The 20,492-nt window shown below is 44.0% G+C and overlaps 1 protein-coding gene across 8 annotated transcripts in view; it reads right to left on the reverse strand.

Moving 5' to 3' along the window:
- Nucleotides 1-20,492, reverse strand: part of Phactr1 (phosphatase and actin regulator 1) — a 434,482-nt gene that overhangs the window by 52,044 nt on the left and 361,946 nt on the right. For 7 of the 8 annotated variants that reach the window (XM_070024551.1, XM_070024552.1, XM_070024553.1 and 4 more), the window contains 3 exons: nt 19,953-20,120; nt 17,458-17,664; nt 1,071-1,392 (listed from right to left, as the gene is read on the reverse strand). In XM_070024551.1, the coding sequence (XP_069880652.1) occupies nt 1,071-1,392; nt 17,458-17,664; nt 19,953-20,120 (697 nt within the window). The remainder of the gene's footprint in view (nt 1-1,070; nt 1,393-17,457; nt 17,665-19,952; nt 20,121-20,492) is intronic. The other variant, XM_070024555.1, reaches the window with a different exon arrangement.

Raw genomic sequence — 20,492 nt, forward strand, 5'->3', positions numbered from 1 at the left:
ATACGAGTGTTAAAAATAATGAAAGCCTTTTTAATCACAAGACTCAACAGACATAAAATTATCCTGTCTAACACTATAAAAGTATCTGAAAGTCTCAACTTCTGCGCTCATGGGTGCTGACAGGTGACGGGTGCTCTGTGCAGCATCCTTTGAGGAAGCAGTGTTGAGGGACTTACTCAACCTCTCCTGCTTTCTCCATGAGGATTAAATACGATGATGCTCCTGCTGCGGATGTGCAGATGGAGGCACAGATGAAAAGTTTTCTCCCAAACTTTAAGTTCTTAATGTTCTCACTAATAATAACTAGAGTTGAAAACAATAGCAAAGAGCCAAATTAAGTTTTGTTTTTGCTTTGGATGACATAACATGACAAACTCAGAATACCTAAGAGGCAACAACTTCTCTCTGAGTTAAGTCTTTTCCCAAACACACATACTTTGACCAAGAGGCCGGAAACCAAAGCTTAGCTGTCTCTCCTGGGTACATCTTGCCCTTGGCTCTGCCTTGAGGTCTACTAGGCCTTCAGAACTGCTGTTTTCTCATCTGCAGATCTTGGTCTCAATAAATAGCAGTTATTACCCTGGGACACACATTCAGTGTCTCAGGTAAGATATACTCTTCGCCCCAGATGGAAAAACTTTCTCCTTGTCATGCAGGGAACTCAAGTCAAGCAATGTGCCTTGGACATCCGGGCATTTCTCAGGCTGAGGTAGGATGTCTGGCCCAGAACATTCCATTTAATTCTACTCATGATTTTGGGAACAGAGGTGAGACCTGGTCTCAGTGGCCACTGTGGTAGGCCTCAACTGTGACTTTGACATTTCGGCTCATTCTGTTCTCTATACAGTGACCCAGAGACATATTTTAAAGGTTAGTTTCTACATCACTCCATGCTCAATAACAAACTCTAAACCTTCTGTATGTTTGTTCCTTGAGATTCAACGTTTAGTCTTCCACCTCCATCCCAGGGGATGAGCTCTTGTTCACATTCCTCAGGTGATTGATCTCCATCCCCCCCCCCCTCCCCGGCAGCCCCTCTCCCTTCTCCTTTCCTTCCCGGCCTCCATTACCTTTCCAGCCTCTGCATGGTCATGGCCAGCGTTTTATTCAGCTCATCTATCATCCTGCAGCCGGAGGGGTGCATGGGGAGGGTGCCGGTGGAGGAGGGGAGGTGCTGGCCGTGGCTGCCATACTGCAGCTGGTGCTGGATCTGAGACGGCAGGACGGTGTGATGGTGCTGGGCCACGCCCTGTTGGCTGCTCTTCTGGGCTGCGTAGGCTGCCAGGGAGAGCTCTGGGCCCCCGCCGGGCATACAGATCATGACTTTCTTTGGAGGTAGCGGAGGTGACAGTTTCATTGGCAGACAAGGCAATTTCACGGGGGCGCCAGGATCTGAGGGAGAAGGAGGGCAGGGGGTGGAGAGATGTGAGTTGAGGCATTAGAAGAAAGAGATAATACCACAGCTCTTTCTACCTTGGGTTCATAGGTAAGGAGGTGGGCCCTCAGGATGCAATCAATCAGCTGAAGGCATCAGCATAGAGGATGCCCTCAGCTAGAGCTGATTTCCTGGAGCTCCGGGAATGCACTGGCCCCAGGCGCCCCAGGCAGGGTTGGTTAGTGGTATGGTCTCAGGCATGTCAGACTGAGACTCTGGAGCAGGCCTGACAAGGAAGGCTGCAGGAAGGGGCATAAGGTAGAAACTCACCGGTCTTCAAGGAAATCTTTTCCAGTACCTGCCAAGATTATCTATGTATTTGCCTTTATTAAAGTAATACATCCTTTTGGTTTCCACTTCCCAACAGGCAGAGGGCAGAAGTCAGCACTTGGTTCAAGTCTGCTAAGGGCACATTTCTCTACAAATGACTCAACAGTGCCAACCTGAACTCCTTCATCTGCCGGACATCCAACCTTGGGAGGCTGCGTTGTGAAGATTTATGGTGGTACTGGGTGGGAGGGAAGTATATGTGGTTGCCAGGCAAAAGCCTATCTTAAAAATAACCAGCACAGGGGCTGGGAAGGTGGCTCAGTGGTAGAGCGCTTGCCTTGCATGCCAGAGGCCCTGGGTTCGATTCCTCAGCACCACATAAGCAAAAAGAAAAAAGCTGGAATTGGCGCTGTGGCTCAAGTGATAGAGTGCTAGCCTTGAGCTGAAGAGCTGAGGGATAGCGCCCAGGCCCAGAGTGCAGGCCCCACAACTGGAGGCCCCCCCCACAAATAACTAGCACAAAAAGAGGGAGAGGTAGAAGGAGAAGGAAAGGAAGGATCTCACAATAAACTTTGTTGTCCAGGATCTTCCCTATTTCAGCATCCTAAGTAGTTGGGATTACAGGCATGAGCCATTGGTGCCTAGCTTAAATCTTTTTTATTGGTGGGGGAAGGAGGGACTAGTCCTTGGGTTTGGGCCCTGTTCCTAAATTTTTTTTTGCTCAAGGCTAGTGCTCTACCACTTGAGCCACAGTCCACTTCTAGCCTTTTGGTGGTTAACTGGAGATAAGAGTTTCAGGGACTGATTTTCTTCTTGATCAGCTGGGAGGACATTTGTGACCATGTGGCAGAGAGTAGGAAATTGATAAGAGACTTTGGCTATCAAATCATTTTGCATTTAGTTAAACACAGGCTTTCAGCAAAGTTATTTTGTGGGGCTAGGCAAAACTTGAGTTACAATTTCAAATTGTGCTTTATTTATTTATTTATTTTTAATCTATTTATTTATTTAGATGCCAGTCCTAGGGCTTGAACTCAGGGCCTGTTTGCTGTCCCTGAGTTTTTTTTTAAATTGTGAAAATACCCTATAGAGGGGTTACAATTACATGGGCAAGATAATGAGTCATTTCTTTTTTTTTTTTGGTTCATCGTGGGGCTTGAACTCTGGGCTTGGGCACTGTCCCTGAGCTCTTCAGCTCAAGGCAAGCACTCTACCGCTTGAGCTACAGCGCCACTTCCAGTTTTTGTTGGTTTATTGGAGATAAGAGTCTCTTGGACTTTGATGCCGGGTCTGGCTTTGAACCGTGATCCTCAGATCTCAGCCTCCTGAGTAGCTAGGATTACAGGCGTGAGCCACCGACACCCAACATGAGTACATTTCTTTTTTTTTTCTTTTCTTTTTTTTTTTTCCAGGGCTGAGGACCGAACCCAGGGCTTTGCGTGCACCGGGCAGGCGCCCTTTTGCTGGGCTAAACCCCCAGCCCCATGAGTACATTTCTTATCAAGCATTGTTGCCTCCTCCTTTGTTTCCCTTCCCATCCCTTCCCATGCTGCGCCCAACCCCCTCGCCAAAGTTGTAAAGTTCGTTTTTCTTTTTTTTTTTAATTTTTTTTTTTATTGTAAAGGTGATGTACAGAGGGGTTACACTTACATAAGTCAGGAAAAGGGTATATTTCTTTTTGAACAGTGTCATACCTGCTCCCCTCATTTTCTCTAGATTTCTCCTTCCCAACCCCCTATTTTTATTTTATTTTTTGTGAGTCCTGGAACTTGAACTCAGGACCTGGACACAGTCCCTGAGCTTCTTTTGCTCAAGACTATCATTCTGCTCCACTTCTGGCTTTTTCTGTTTATGTGGTACTAAGGAACCAAACTCAAGGCTTCATGCATGCAAGGCAAGCACTTTACCACTAAGCCACATTCCTAGCTCCCTTGATTTTTTAAACAGGTTCTCACTCTGTAGCTCAGGCTGGTCTCAAACTCTTATCTTCCTATCCTGGACTCCCAAGTGCTGGGATAATAGGCATGTGTTATAAAGGTAAAGTTCGTTTTTCAGCATAACAACTTGTACATCTCATTGTTGCCATGGGTCCACCTGTATCCCTGAGCTTTTATGCTCAAGGCTAGCACTCTACCACTTGAGCCACAGCTCCATCTCTAGCTTTTTGGTTGTTAATTGGAGATAAGATTTTTATGGACTTTGCTTTCCTGGCTGGCTTCAAACTGCAATCCTGAAATCTCAGCCTCTTGAGTAGCTAGGATTACAGGTGTGAGCCATTAGTGCCTGGCTCATAAATATAGTATTTGTAAAATAACTTTGTACATGAAACAAAGTCTGTACACATTGAATCATCAGATGTCCCAATGGTATGTTAGCACTCAGAAAGTTCTGAATTTTGAAGTATCTTGGGTTTTGGATATTCAAATTAGGAATATTCAATCTGCATCATGCTTTCTATATGCCAGACTCTGGTTTAAGTGTTTTTTTTTTTTTTCTATGATAGTCATGTCTTCCAGCCAATTTAGTCCTATACCATACTTCCTGTTTGTGTAACTATTTCCTTGCCTAAATAACAATGGACTTGAACCAATATATCATGGTACTCAGTGCCTAGATCACATGACAGAAGGTACAAGCCATATAACATAGACTGAGCTGAAATGCTGATGATCTATTGCTAGAAGAATCCACAGGTTTCCTAGAAAGAGATCCTCCAAAAGGCGTAAGGCAGATGAGCCATTTTAAGATCATATAGCTCTGAGTGGCTGGAAATAAAACTCCTAGTTCACAATAGGACACAGCAAAAGCTAGTAATTTCAGGGTCTCTGGTGAGCTTGCTCCCAAATGCAAAGCTCCTATCTATGCTCAACCTCCAATTCCCATCCTGTTCACTGTGATCGCCTGGACACAGCACAAGGCTGCCCCAGGCAGGACAATAACAGGAAGTATTAGCTCATTCTAAAGTGCTGAGTGAAATGCAGAAACTCCATATTTGCATCAGCTCTTGGTACTGACTTGTCTTCCTCTGGCTCCTGGAAGCTTTAGTGCACACCTACCAATCGTGATACATCTCATTGTGTTCATGGTTTCGCTCCAGCAACTCTTTCCCATGATCCTTCACTTGTGGGTTCTGGGTCCATCTAAGGCAGCAAGATTCTTATTCCTTTCACCAGGAAAAGGTAAGAGCTAGGAGGGTAGAGTAGGAATGCTCTACCTAGGAGTGACAATGCTGGAAAGTTCTGCTCATCTTAAATGACAATCTCCCATACTGTAGGATTACCTGTCATTACTTCCATAGCAAAATGAGCCACGTGAACTCCAGAAATTCTAACAAAACAGGGGAAGAAGAAACTGCTAAATGAACTAATAGAGATAGTCATTCTAATTGTTCTAGAAAAGATAGATGCTGGGCACAGGGAAGTCTCATCCCTTTTACCTTTCCTGCTTGCATCTCCTTTCTGATTGTTCTGATAAATGTGGTTATCATTTAAGTATGGGCAGAAGATGAAAGTAAACCATTTTAAATCTGTTTTTTTTTTTTGGCTCAGTGGACTTGGCAAGGAAATTAAGAAACAGGTTAAAATGGTGGAATTATCTATTTTCTGTCAATTTCCTATGCAGTCCCTATCCTTGCCCCCCCATCCCCAATCTAACGAAATGCTGGTGAAAGTCTGGGCAGCTCAGATCTTTATTTTTATATTTTTATGACATCTCAATATCAACGCCATTTCCTATAACAGGTCTGGAGGCATGATTTGGAATCAGCAACATACCATTCTGAATTTCTGTTTCCTTAGCTTTCTACCCATCTCAAACTTGTGTGTTTCTAACTCCCTTGCCAGTGTCCTCAATCTGGGATCTCATCATTGATGTGGATACAGGTCCCAGCCTGCCAATCCATCTTCACACAGACATCTCCTGAAACCATCATCTGTCCATGCTTTTAGTGTCACATGGCTCTTGTCCATGCTAACACATCCAAGTGCAAACTGTCAGTGTCAAATCTATTGTACTATTCTTACTCTAACTTCAGGGGTCCAGCATGTTTCCACGTTGGGCTTCTCAGTAAACAACTCATTTCTCTAGCAGGGCCTTTGTTTCCTCATCTCCCGATTCCTGCCTGAAGATCAAAATTGCCTTTACCCTTCACTGCCCAACTGAGGACCCACTGCCCCACCCAGCCCGCTTTTCCCTTGGGCCCTGTGACTCTGACAAGTCAGCCCCACTGAATTCTGCTCTATTTTTATGTTGTCAGCACTCATCCACTTCCTGTTCTCTCCCCACCCCCCATGCCACCTCCTAGAGTTCAGCAACACTTTCAAATTTCCTGCAGGGTGCCCCATTGTGGGGCAACAGCACAGGAAAGGCTCAGGGAGGGTGAGCGCCTAGCCTCATGTTCTCAAGCCTGTGTGTGTGTGTGTGTGTGTGTGTGTGAAGGTAGGTAAGTGTGAGAATTATACTGACACTGTCTCCAACCCCCATGATTCTATGTTAGGGTCCAGCACTGCAAATTTTAAAAACTAGGGGTAGAGTTGCAAACGACTTCTGTCTTTCTCTAGGCACAAAGTCACTGTTTCTTAGAGCAGAGTCCTGGGACCACCTGTGACAGTCACCTGGCACTGTAAGGTTGTATCCCTGGGACTCTGACATACAAGTCAGGATCTCTGGGCCAGGTGTTTGGATCTAAAGTGCTGCCTGGGTGCTGAGGGCCAAGGATGGAGGGCTGCCAGAAGTTCTGAGTAGGATGCTGTCTAAGGCAGGGATTGGCCAGCCTGGCCCAGCTGTTCCAGTGCACTCAGCACGGGTGCCAGCGTCCATCCTAAGACATCATCGGATGGTCTCTTTCGTTTCTATACTTCTAGTAAGTAAAAAGGTAAAACCGACTGGCTCCAAGCTAGCTTCCTGAAAGCTGATTTGTTCAAAAGAAATCCACCTGATTGTTTTCCTTATATTTAAAATGTGCAATTAATAGTTTTTTTTTTAAAAAAACCATATTATCTAACAGTAATTCCACTTGGATTTTATATAAAAATTACTTATCACGGAACATTTTGTGAATGATGTCTTATGTCCCCAGACTGGATTTTTCTGTTTTCTTTGCTTTAGAACACATTGAAGACATTTTAGTTGTTTGCCTAATGGGCCTTTCTTCAAATGATTGTCTCAAGCTTTAACTACTTAATCAAATGTTTAGCTTTCCTAGAGCTGATTCAATGCATTGGATTTTTTGTTCTTTCTCCTTGCCGATCTTCTATATCCCTTCAGTGTACTTTGTGCCTATATTAAACAAGGAAATATATAGTGAATATTCATATTGTGTGTGTGTGTGTGTGTGTGCACGTGCACGTGTGCGCACGTGTGTGTGCATTCCTGGGGCTTGAACTCAGGACTTTTTGTTCAAGGCTAGTGCTCCACTACTTGAGACACAACCCCACTTTTGGCTTTTTCTGAGTAGTTTATTGGAGATAAGAGTCTTAGGAACTTTCCTGCCTGGGCTGGCTTCAAACTGTGATCCTCAAATCTCAGCCTCCTGAGAAGCTAGGATTACAGGCATGAGCTTCCAGTACTTGACTCTAATAATCATGTCTTGTTTTGAATCATGACTGTCTTGAGATCTCTGAGGAGCTGGTCTGGAATCCTAGCTCTAAGACTAAGGAGCTATGTTCCTCTGTCTAACACACACCCTTCCAAGGCCTGTTCTGATTGGCATAGGGCTGTTACCCTGGAGGAAGAAACACTCTCCCTAGAGTACCTTATTCTAATTTTACAAAGTCTCCAGACAAGTTAGCATAGAGCCTAAGATCCTCAATGCCCAGTATAATCCTTGATATGTCCCAGGAGTTCAATAGATATGGTGTTAATTGATTATAAAATAAACATCAAAATATATTCCCTGCCTCACTCACAGGTCTTTCTGAAGGTCAGACACTGTGTGAACATGCTTTGTACAAAGCACAATGTGCACTTGCAGTGTTACTAAGTGGACTCTTATAATACCCCTGAAAACTCAGCTATTGGTGCTTCCTCCCAGCATGGGTGAAAAGGTAGAAGTCAAGAAGCAGGTAAATATACCAGAGGCAATTGGAGAGTGAGTCAAGTAGTAGAGCTAAGAGCTTACAAAGGACCATGTAAGGCATCTCCAGGCAGGCCAGGAAACACTGCAGCAGGAGCAGACAGAAGAGGAGGAGGGGGTGGAGGATGAGGAGGAAAAAGAGAAAGAGGAGAAGGAAGAGGAGGAGAAGGAGAAAAAGGAGGAAGAAACAAAAAAAGCAGAGGAGAAGGAAGAGAAGAAGGAGATAATAGAGGAAGAGCAGGAAGAAGAAAAGGAAGAGGAGAAAAAAAGGAAAATGAGGAGAAAAAGGCGGAAGAGAAGGAAGAAGAGAGGAGAAGGAGGTAGAGGAACTGCCCAGCTTTTAGCAAGATGCTCTAATGCACACAGCACCATATAGTATTAGAGAGCTAAGGGAACAGAACCCAGAACTGGGGGTCTTAAAATCCAGGCCCCTTGCTTTGCGCTAACATTGTTGGAATTCAGTCTCCTTAGTTGGGATAAGGCAGACACAGACATGCTTGCTTTACGTGGACAGGCTCTCACGGAGGAAGATGCTTTGATCTAGCGGATGCCCCTGTATTTCTTCCTCATGGGAGGACACTCTGCCTTCTGCATTTATGATGCTGGTGGCTGGGCAGCCGGAGCACACAGAAGTGTCCCTGCTTGCTGACTTTTCTGCAGTCAGCCTGATTGAGATGCAGTGTATTCATAAAGCTGTCTTTGTTGATGGAGTGGAAGAAGCAAAAACTACCAGTTCCAGAGAACAAGGAAAATAAACCCAAACTGTGAGTGCTGCACAGCCATAAAACCCAAGAGAGCCATATTTCAACATGACCCAGCTCTGGCTCAGGACTTCAGACAAAGAACTGGAAGTGTATGATTATTTCTGTCACTTGTCCTCATACAGTAAGACCGGGGGCTACAAATGGGAATGAAAGTGGGCTGAGGGAATACAGCTGAGCATCTCTAATCCAAAACCTGCCATGAAGCATGGAAAATTCCATGCTTGACCTCATGTGACAGGTCACAGTTTAAACACCAGTGCACTGCAAATGTGGCGCAACACTTCTGTCAGGCCTGAGCACACAGGGTATATGAAACATAAATGAAATTCATGGGCTAGGGGTGTGGCTCAAGAAGTGTCAGTGCTTGCCTAGCATCTGTGAGGCCCTAGGTTCAATCCCAAGTCTCAGTTCCGCTAATAAATACATGAATTACTGGATGAATTTCATGCATAGACATGGGCCTCATCCCCAAGATATTTCCTAGGCCCCCCCTCCCCTCCTTCAAAATCTAGAATATTGCTAAACCTGAAATACTTCTGGTCCCAAGTCTTGAATAAGGGAGACTCAATCTGTATCACTTTAGCTTCTCTTCTTACAACCATAAGTGAACTTTTTTTTTCTCCTTTGGTAGTACCAGAGTTTTAACTCAGAGTCTCCCACTTGAAAGGTAGGTGCTCTATCACTTAAGCCATGACCCTAAGTGTTTTTTTTTTAAACTCAGTTTTCAGATAGAGTCTTAGGCTTTTTCCCTGGGATCAGCCTTGGACTGCGATCCCCCTATTGTGTAGCTGGTATTACAAGCCTGTACTACCACATCCAGCTTGTTTGTGAAGATGGAGTCCTTCTAACTTTCTTACTCAGGATTTTAGCTTTGAACCACAAATACCCCTGCTCTTGACTTCCTGAGCAGTTGGGATTATACAGGCATGAGCTACCATGCCCACGCCTCATAAACAAACTTTTAAATTAACACCTGGTTTATGAGTCCATTTATAACTGCCGATGTACAAGCAGTTTGCATTAACGATAGTAGCACTTGGTGCTTAATGAGCAAGCGTGTTAGATGAATTTCTCAGTCTCTTGCCATCTGGTTTCAGTTATTAAACTCTCTAGCTTCCTTCATACAGACAAGAGACATCTCACCCAAAGACACAAGGGGCCTATTAAAAGTGCATTCAGAACTGGGCACCAGTGGTTCATGCCTGTAATCTTAGCTACTCAGGAGGATGAAATCTAAGGATCACAGTTCAAAGTCAGCCCAGGCAAGAAAGTCTGTGAGTCTCTTGTTTTGAATTCACAACCAAAAATACAAAAGTGGATCTGTGGCTCAAGTGGTAGAGTGTTAGCCTTGAGCAAAAAAGCTCAGGGACAACACCCAGGCCCTGAGTTCAAGCTCCAGGATTGGCACACAAGCATGTGCATACATGCATGCATGCATATACGCACACACGCACGCACACACACACAGTGTAAGTCAGAGTTCAGCACCAATGAGCTACCAAATAAGACAGTACCCTCCCTTGCTCACAAGAGGGAGCTCATAGGAACTCCAATTCTTTGACACACCAGCTACCCTAGGACGACAGGGTAGCCTGGTATTTTGCTTTGGTCAAAGGCATAATGTACTGACCTAATTGATAGCTTAATCCATTCACAGACTGGCAGGTGGTAGAACAGTGGAAGGTGAGTGGAGGAAGTGAGGCACTGGGGTGAGGAACATAATGTTGAAGGGTAAATCCTGGTTTTGGCCTCTAACTGTTTCGGCTTCCAGGCTGCCACAAGGAGAGCAGCTTTGCTCTCCCGTGCTCTGTCATCTCATTCCCAAGGCATTAGCTCTATCAGATCTTGGATTGAAACCCTAAAACCATGAGAGAGAGAGAGAGAGAGAGAGAGAGAGAGAGAGAGAGAGAGAGAGAGAGAGAGAGAGAGAGAGAGAGAGAGAGAGAGAGAGAGAGAGAGAGAGAGAGAGGGAGGAGAGAGAGAGAGAGAGAGGGAGGGGAGAGAGAGAGAGAGAGAGAGAGAGAGAGAGAGAGAGAGAGAGAGAGAGAGAGAGAGAGAGAGAGAGAGAGAGAGAAAACCCCACCAAAACCCAACCAACCAACTAAACAAAATTCTTCCTCCCTTTTCAGTCCCTCTCCCCATTGTGAAGAAAAATGAACACTCTGATCACATTTCCTTCCAACAGTACCTAACACAGGAGAGAAGACTTACGGAAGAATTCAGAGTTGGAGAGCATTGTACTCCACTCCCTCAGAGGAGACTTATGGACAAAGCTTCTCCCCTTCCCAAGGCCTCCTGTTCTACTTCTGGCCAGCATTAACTCAGCATAGAGTAGGGAATGAGGCAAGCTCAAATTTTGCCCTCAGGAAACTTCTTCCTGGCACCTTTCCCAAGGGAAGCAGGAGGCACCCTTTGCCATTTCTAGTCAATGCTGAGCTTCTCCCAGTAACATTTATACATCCAGTTGTCAATCAGTCTACCCAATAGCGTCAATGGCCATCTTACCTATGCCAAAGATACCAGCTCAGCTGAAATGAAGTGATTGTTACTGACAGCCCACCAACGATCCCCCTTTCCTTATCCAAAGTCGAAACCCTCACCGTGGCATTCTAGGCTCTCTAGCTCCCCTTCTGTACAGTCACTATTCAGACCCAACTTTCATAATTACATTACCAGCAACCGACATTCCATCTTCCATTTCTGGAGCACCATGTGCCTTGTACTCTCCTTATTTAATATCAACCCCCACCTCCAACACCTTCCTTTCAAAATCAGATGCCTCTGTAAGTCTTGTCTTAAAGACATCCTTCTTTAAGAGGGTTTAACCTCTTGCTACTTGAAGTTCTTTAGAGCTATGCTTCTACTTCTCCATATTAAATAAACATTTTCTAGGGGTGCTGGTGGCTCATGCCTGTAATCCTAGCTACTCAGAAGGCTGAGATCTGAGGATATCGTTTTCAAGCCAGCTCAGGCAAAAAAAAAAGACTGTGAGATTATGATTTTCAATTAACCAGCAAAATGTCAAAAGCGGAGCTGTGGCTCAAGGGGCAGAGTCCCAGCCATGAGTAAAAAAAGCTCAGGGACAGTCCCCAGGCTGGGGCTTTGATTGCAAGCCTCAATACCAGCACAATTAAACACACACACACACCACCACCACCACTACCACCATCACCACCACCACCACCACCACTAACAACAACAACAACAGATTTTCTATTGCTTATTATGGCCTATAGTTCCAATGGCTGATGGCCTTAACATAGAGAAACTCCTTATAGAGATTGGGAACTCAAAATATAAGGGCTGATTGGCTTAAATTTCCAAACTAATAGTGCAACAACAAAACAGATAGACAATCTTTGCCTGATTACAGATGTCAGAGTGGGAGATAGCTTTAAAAACTTTTTATTGATGTTTTTGCTATGTGGCCCAGGCTGGCTTTGAATCTGTGACTTCTACTTCAGCCTCTCAAGTGGTAGGATTATAGGCATGCATCACAACACCTGGCTTATAAAAATGTTTTGATCAATAAATAGCGATACTATTGCCTAAAAATAAAAATTCTGCATTGTGAGAAAAGTAAACCAAGATTTGAAAAGCAGGTAGAAACTGGTATAGAAAGTAAGTTCAGGTAATGCTTTCATTTTGCTTCTTAAAGTTTATGTATGTATATATTTAGAGCCAGTACTGGGGCTTGAACTCAGGGCCTCATGCTGTTGCTTAGCTTTTTCACTTGGGCACATCTCCACTTTTGCCTTTCTGCTGATCAATTGGAGATTATAGAGTCTCTCAGATTTGTCATTCTGGGCTAGATTCAAACTTTGATCCTCAAACCTCAGCTCCTTGAGTAAGCCACTGGCACCTGGCTTTTGCCTCTTATTAAATGAGTATTCCAGTATTATTTAATTGTATCATCCCTTTCCCAAATTCCTGTGTTGGAGCCTCAATTCCTCCTCTCCATCTCCCCCAGCCCCCCAAGATGATAGTAATTGGAGGAAAAAATTAAGGGGAATTGAGGTCATAAAGATGGGATCTTACTGGATAGGATTAGTGTCTTTATAAGAAAAGACACCAGGGATTGCTCTCATCCCCCAATGATGTGAGGACAGAGCAAGAAGGTAGCTGTCTACAAGGCAAAGAAATCTCACCAGAAAAATAAAGTGTATCTGGCCTTCTTCTTGTATTTCACTCTCTTGAGCTTTGAGAAATAAATCTTTGGTGCCTCAGTCACCCGGTCTATGTAACATGTTATATATGGCAGTCCAAACTAGCTAATAAAAGTTATAAAAAATAAAGAAGCAGATTTTTTTTTTGGGTCTGGTCATGGGGCCTGAATTCTGGGCCTGGGCACTGTCCCTCAGCTCTTCAGCTCAAGGCTAGCGCTCTACTACTTGAGCCACAGCTCCACTTCTGGCTTTTTTCTTTTTGCTTATGTGGTGCTGAGGAATCAAACCCAGGGCCTTGAGCATGCAAGGCAAGCGCTCTACCACTGAGCCACCTTCCCAGCCCAAGAAGCAGATTTTTAAAATTTCTTTATCAGGTTTTAGAGGCAGATTTTTCTCATTTCTCCATCAGATTAAAATATACAAAGCTTAAAAACAAAATGTTGGAATTACAAAATGTTGGAGTTGTCATGTGGTAAAGACTAATGGTGATGTGAGGATCTGGAGTCAAACCAAACAGGATCAAGCCCATTTCTGCCACTTACTGGTTATGTAACCATAATCAAGTCATTCCACTTTCTGTAAGAAGAAGGGTAAGAATGAGAAGGGTAGCTATCCCACAGGACTAAACACTACATAGTGAAGTTCTCAGAATATGCTCACTGCCCTGAAAATGCTTCTTTTCCAAGTATGAGGCTACCATGTAGGCTGAGTCATCATTCGATTGTCATGTGTGAGACACGTCTCATAGTATAGTATGCGGAAGGCAGGGGTTATTCGTGCAATGTTCTACATTTGATTTCTGGGGTCTGGATACCTGGAGAAGGGATCACTATGCAAACCTAGAAAAGCAGAAGACAGATTTTTTTTTTTGGTCTCAATCACACTTTTCCTCTGGGTTATCCATCATCCCAGGGAGAATCCATTTTGTGAATAATTTAGCTCAGATCATGTTCATAGTACAACGAGCTCAGATGAGCAAAAATACTTCCATAAATGCAGGACTCTGAGGCTCCAGGACTCTTGACTTTGTGTTATGGGCCACCGCAGAGGCAGGAAGATGAGAAGGTAAAAGAGGAGGCAGGGCTGGACCAGGCATGCTCATGCGATAGAGCTTCTGCAGAGTAAGTGCAAGAGGCCTAGAGTTCAAACACAAGTATCACTAAAATAAAACAACACAGAAAAGAGAGAGAGAGAAGATTGTCTGCCAGAGCAAGAACTTCTCTGTGCCTGGCTGAAGAAGGGAGAAAACTTGGAAGACAAACATTCTCCAAGTTCATTGTGGGTTTTCTGGAGAAAGTGGAAACAAAAGGCATAAGCAGAGAGAATTCTGAATGGCTTTTCTTGACCGAGAACTTGGAAACAGCTTTGGTTCAGCTTGTATCTCACCTAGTATTCGACCACTAACTACTGCCACTCTCTTTCCATTATGTTAGGGGCCTTTCCGTTGCCCCATTCAAACATGTCAACAGAACAACAACATCCCAGTACTCCTGAGTCTCTACTTCCAGCTCTGGAATTCTTAATTTATTAATTCCTTCTGACATGGCCCAGATTGTCTCCAGAGTAATTAGTAACAGAACAGGGTTAATGGAACTGCCTCATGGTGATGCACATTCATTATGATGAGTTGCTCACTTATAAAAATTAAGCAAGTGTAAGTGCATTTAGAGCCAAAAGGATTGCACTAGCCTGACACTAGATAACTACTGGCCTTGTCTTTCACATATTTAAGAGGCGATCAGGTACATGGCAAGGGTCTAATGTGTTTCTATACACATCTGATCAAAGCTGCATGAGGTAAGGCTCATGAATATTATAGTCACTCTCTTGGGAAAGGACCAGGGACACCAGAGAGACTGGGCTAATTTAGATGTTTTCAGTTTTTCTTTCTTTCTTTTTTTTTTTGGGTCCGGTCATGGGTCCTGAACTCTGGGCCTGGGCGCTGTCCCTCAGCTCTTCAGCTCAAGGCTAGCGCTCTACCACTTGAGCCACAGCGCCACTTCCAGCTTTTTTTCTTTTTGCTTATGTGGTGCTGAGGAATCGAACCCAGGGCCTCATGCATGCAAGGCAAGCGCTCTACCACTGAGCCACCTTCCCAGCCCCTCAGTTTTTCTTGTATTGCGAGTTTCATGGAACTCGAACTTTTCAAGCTCTAGGGCTCATGGCTGAAGCTCCGTGTGCCCTACCCCCCCCCCCCCCCACCTCCATTACTTAGAATGTGATCAAGTAAAGAAATTCTGTATCTGTGTATCTATGGTCTGCTCTCTTTTCTCCTACTGTCCACAGATATCTGCCAGCTCACACTGCCATGTCTGCAGTAGCTCCTCTGGCCCAGAACATTCCATTTAATTCCACTTGAGACCTGGTCTCAGTGGCCACTGTGGTAGGCCTCAACTGTGACTTTGACATTTCTGCTCATTCTGTTCTCTATACAGTGACCCAGAGACATATTTTAAAGGTTAGTTTCCACATCACTCCATGCTCAATAATAAACTCTAAACCTCTGTAAACTCTCACCTAGTGAACCCTGTCTCTCAGTACACATCCCAATGAAGCCTCCAGCCAAGCCGAACCAACTCTTCAATGACCCCAAACAGTGCCCATTTTGACCCTTTGTACAGGGTCTTCTTTTCTGGAATCCTTTATCACTGCATAAATGTCCTTCATGTTCAAGTTTTAGTCTTCTACAAGGACACCTTTATGAGGCTGAACTGAACCACAAATAACACTTGGAATGATAGTCATTCTAGCTTTTACCTCTGTCTTCCTACCTCCCTCTTTTTCTCCCTTCCTCTCTCTCTCCCTCCTTCTCTCCTCCTCTGGAGGAGCCTGGAATCAGTACCTCAAGGATGAATCAGAAACCACAGTGCAGTATTTGCACAGAACCTATACACATCATTCCATGCACTTCAAATCATTTCTACATATTTTACAATGTATGGAATACCCAATCCAATTTGCAAACACTGTAAAGCAGTTGTCACATTATGTTGTTTAAAGACTAATGACAAGAAAAAAGTCTGTATACATTTCAGTACAGATGGACTTTTTTTCCCCTCCAAATATTTTGAATGTGTGGTTGGCTGAATCCCAGTTGTGGAAGCCATGGGAATCAAGATCTGACTGTGTATGTATTCATTATCCTGCTACAGTGATGTATTCTGCCTTCATACCCAGCGCAGCATCCTGTCCATGGTAGTTATATTGAATAAGTATGTGCTACATGCGTACATGAGAATTATTTTGTACCATATTTAATCTCGCAAGGTAAATTTGATGTCAAAGGCTTAAGCTTTGACTTAGCAATTTGGATTCTAGAAACTGGAAAAAGAGACACATAAAGATTTATGGAAGCTGTTGTTCAATGTTGTATGTATATTTTTATAATAGAGAAGCTAGAAAAGATCTAAAGAATTAAACAAGTAAGTCTTGATTCTCAACAAGCAGCCAAAAAAATTGTGCTGGGGACTATGTATTAACATAAAAATTAGTTCATGATTTATCAATGCATAGTAATATAGTATATGCAGAGATATTCAATTTTTATTTGGTGGATAAACAGAAGGATGGTGGGTGTGTCTTAGGGGATTGTGGAACTATTTCATCTTTGCAATTTCTTCTGAATTTAAATTTAGGGCACTGAACTGAAGTGTTATTGATGCATTGGGTGGTTCCTTTGGGTGGACATTGGTTCTTTCACTCTGTGAACATCCAGTTGGGATGGATATGAACAACAGAGAATTGGCTCAAGCCTATGGTGGAACTGAGTGTAATAACCACAAGTACTGTGTGAGGTCATCCTGCTCCCAAGGAGACAACAGCCACAGGGCTAGGAGTTGGAAAGCAGGGTCCAATCCTGCCTCCACCAAATTCCTGAAGAATCTACTTCTTTCGTCTGAACCTCAGTTTTTCTACAAGTTGAGTGTTTCCTCCTAGCTCCATCCTCATTACATATTACAAGGTCTATAGCATTTGTAAAAATACCAATCATATTGTAAAAGTGCAGTCAGTTATCATCAAGGTTCTTTCAGAAACCTTTTTATCTCTGATCACGCCATGATTTTAGGTCACAAAGTGGTATCGGATGCAAATGAGCACTGAAATACAATCTCATTGGAGGCCCAACGGACACAAACAATGGTGTGTACCTTGTGAACACTACAAACAAAAATATCAAAGTCATTTTAGGACAGCATGGCTAAGCTGATTCTTCTCCCCTTAATTTTTTTCCCCTACAAACTTGTAGGGAAAAAACAAACCTTTGCTTTGCCTTTCCTTTTTTTTAAAAGAGGGCTGACAATAACAAAATGAATTTTAATAGGAGGAATATACTAAGCTTCAGATGAATAACTTCAGGACACAACATACAAAGCCTCAACAAACTCATTATGCAAGAAACAGGGCACTGGTTTTAATTTTTGCAAACATGTTGATGTTGAATTTAGGTTTGCCCAAGCTACTCTTAAACTGGCCACATAAATACAAGGTACATATTTACAGATACACAGGACAGAAGGCTCTTGGCACATGGCTGGCAGGTGTATATCGAATGCTTCTTGACACAAAGAAAAACACAAACCCTGGTCATGACTGCATGTACTAAGACGCACACAGAAACACCCGAATGCCCCACAGGGCAACTGACCAGAGATATATTTTCAGGACTTAGCTAACAAGCCTGAAAGAGGAAACAATTCTCCCTTGAAGGGCAGGAAGAGCAGGTGCCATGGGAGGGCATGGCAGACTCACCTGTGAAATGGTTGGCAATCCGGGCAGTGGGTTTGGGAGGCAGGGCCGGGGGCTGCTTGAGAAGGGGCAGCTGCTTCACTGGGGTGTCCTCATGGTCTCCAGGGAAAGCAGCAGGTTTTTTGGGGGGCAGTAGCAGGACTGGTTTGGCTGAAGGATCTTGGGACAGGAGGACTCCAGACTCACTGGCAGAGGGACTCTCTTCAGACACTGAGGGGACAACCACATGATACACAGGAGACATTACACGAACGCAGCGCAGGTGGGGATGGCATGGGCCAGCCAGCAACACAGGACAGAGACGCGAGCTGTCTTAGCAAGACGGCAGAGTGACTGATTGCCTCATGTTATCAAGTATGTGTGGAGAAAGGGGAGGACACCAGAAATCCATGAAAGCAGCAGGGGTGGTAGAGGGACATAGATGGGAGACAAAGGAAAAAAAAAAAGAGGAGAGAGGTGAAAGACTCCCATTCCAAACTTGGCATTCATACAAGGTCTACTACAGAGGCTGGGACTCAAGGGTCCAAAACCACAATGAACAGGATGGCAAATGCAGTAGGGCAAGAATGAAGTGTGTCTGAACTGCACCAGAGGAACCAAATGTTGGCTCCAGGAAGGAAGAGAGACTGGGTCAAACTAAAGAGTCTCAATGTTGCCTGCTAAGTTTTCCCTCTGTCTTGGCTCTCATTTGGTACACTGGTCCTGTTAACAGTCTGGAAACTGACACAAACAGGCTGTGACCCAGCACTGAACAGCAACCTTCCAGATGGGCTGCAGTGTGAAGGTCCAGCCACCTCCTATAAACTCCATCAGGGTAAAGGATGCTTGAGGCCACGCCTTGATAGTTCTCATTTCCCTTCCCCCCTTGCATGGCCAGATTTTACTACGTTTCAATTATAACAGCTTCCATTCTAGCCATGTTTTCTGTTGTTTCGATTCCCCTATTTCTCTTTGCTCTGCATTGAATCTGCCTCTTCCAGACCACAGAGATCCATGGACAGGCACCAGAGGCCTGCAAACCATCAAGGGATGGGTTGGTGGCACACGCACCTTCCTATCAAGCTGGCAGCCTGCGTGGTGATGGTGAAACCCTGTAACAGTGCTAGCATGACAGATTCACTAGCACATTCAAACCCACCTGATGCAATGTCACAAGGAAGGCTGAATTAAAAAAAATTCACTGCCCTTGTTAGAAAACTCTGGAAGGAAAACTGTAATTCAGTTGTACATCTTTCTCTCTGCCTTCCATCACTGCAACAATTAGAGAACTTATAAATGACTCCTTCTTTTCTTCTTGGCCAGGGGATCAGCATTCTGCAAGCAACAGAGCCTCGCAGAGTACCCATAAGCCTCAAGGTCTCCCCATCTCAAAGGATATTCCTATTACCAGTGATGAACACCTTGATGGAGCAATAACTCTCCAGGCCACTGTGGAGAATGGGAATCAATGGGGGTACACTGCCATTTCTCCTCTCCTCCTACCTGAGCTCCTGTGGGCATGGAGTTTACACACAGCATGCAGAAAGGACATGGGTTTTCTACCAGTACACCAGATATTCAAAAGCTTCCTTCCCACAGAGCTATCTGCTAACAGTGTGTACCAGTCCTGTCTGTAGGGGGAAAGGGGCGGTTAGTGACTGATAGTTGGGCTGACTGGGGTAACTCTGCCCACCTCTCGAAAGCTGAGTGTTGGGCACAGAGGTAACTCTGGATTAAAGAGGGAGGCGATGTTCAGTCAGATGGTATAAGAATATATCTCTTGTATATATCTATCAGTAGGCTCCTGATTAAGCAGTAAATTGTACAGGATTGAATGAGCAATTAAATTAATTGACTGCATCCGCTAAATTGATACAATTTACTGAATTGATAGAACCATTGTCTGGTGCACTGGGACTAGAAATTAAAGAGTGTTTAGGCCCTTTCCCGCCTCCTCCCCCCACCCTGCACCAATACTGGGGCTTGAGCTCAGGAGCTGGGTGTTATCCTCTAGCTTTTTTGCCCAAGGCTGGTGCTCTACTACTTGAGCCACAGCTCCAATTTTGGCTTTCTTTTGTGTGGTTGATTGGTGATAGAATCTCATGTCTCTTCCCTGGATGGCTTCGAACAGCAATTTCCAGACCTCAGCCTCCTGAGTAGCTAGGATTAAAGGTGTGAGCCTGGTTGCTCAGGCCTTCTGAATAGGCAAATTTGATAGGTATCATATAGAAATGTAGCAAGCTTCACCTTTATCTTAATAGAGATGAGTTAGAAAACAAAACAATGACATTTAAAAATCATCCATTTTCCCCAAACAAGCCATAAAACAAGTGAGAAAAATGGGTTTTAAAATGAGAACAACACAGGTAAATATCCCTATTTTCTTAAACTCTGTATGTATGAAAAACTAATACTTGGGTCAGTTTCATCCCAGTTTCCAGATCTTTCTTTATATGTAAAAAGCTAGAACCCCCAATCCAGTGGGAGTAGAGGTTCCCAGTGTGAGACTCTGGCATTACCTGGCCCATCCATAATGTCTGAAACTTGGAGCACCTCGTATGAACAGGGATCCCTGGGCATGGGGACCGGCTCCATTTCCGACAGTGCAGGCAGAGACAGCTGGCTGGAGCTCAAGGACTGCCCATTTTCCAGGGAATCATCTTCATTGGATATGGAGAGCTCCCCATCTGTCAGAAAGAAGGAAATTGCAGAGTTAGAGAACGCTTGCCTTCCAAGGATGGGTGATACTTGGAGCCTGCTGATGAAGTCTACATGCTTCAGACTTCTCTGTTTTTAATCAAGGTCAGAACATATAAGGGGCATCTCTCCTTTTTTTTTTTTTTAAAGACATTTATCTTGGAGATTAGTTGTCTAACTATCACTGCAATATTTTCTAATGATTGTTACAACCTTGCCTGTTTTTGTCTCCAACTTTCTCAACATAATCCATCCTGTGTTTTAGGTGTCTACTTTTTAAAAATGAAAGGGGATGAAATAAAATTTTAACCTTTTCTTTTCTTTGGATGCTGTACCTTAGTTTTGTTTTTGTTTTTGTTTTT

Source organism: Dipodomys merriami, unplaced genomic scaffold (genome assembly GCF_024711535.1).
Source record: "Dipodomys merriami isolate MVZ:Mamm:240054 unplaced genomic scaffold, mDipMer1.0.p SCAF_16, whole genome shotgun sequence".
In the NCBI taxonomy this organism is placed as follows: Eukaryota; Metazoa; Chordata; class Mammalia; order Rodentia; family Heteromyidae; genus Dipodomys; species Dipodomys merriami.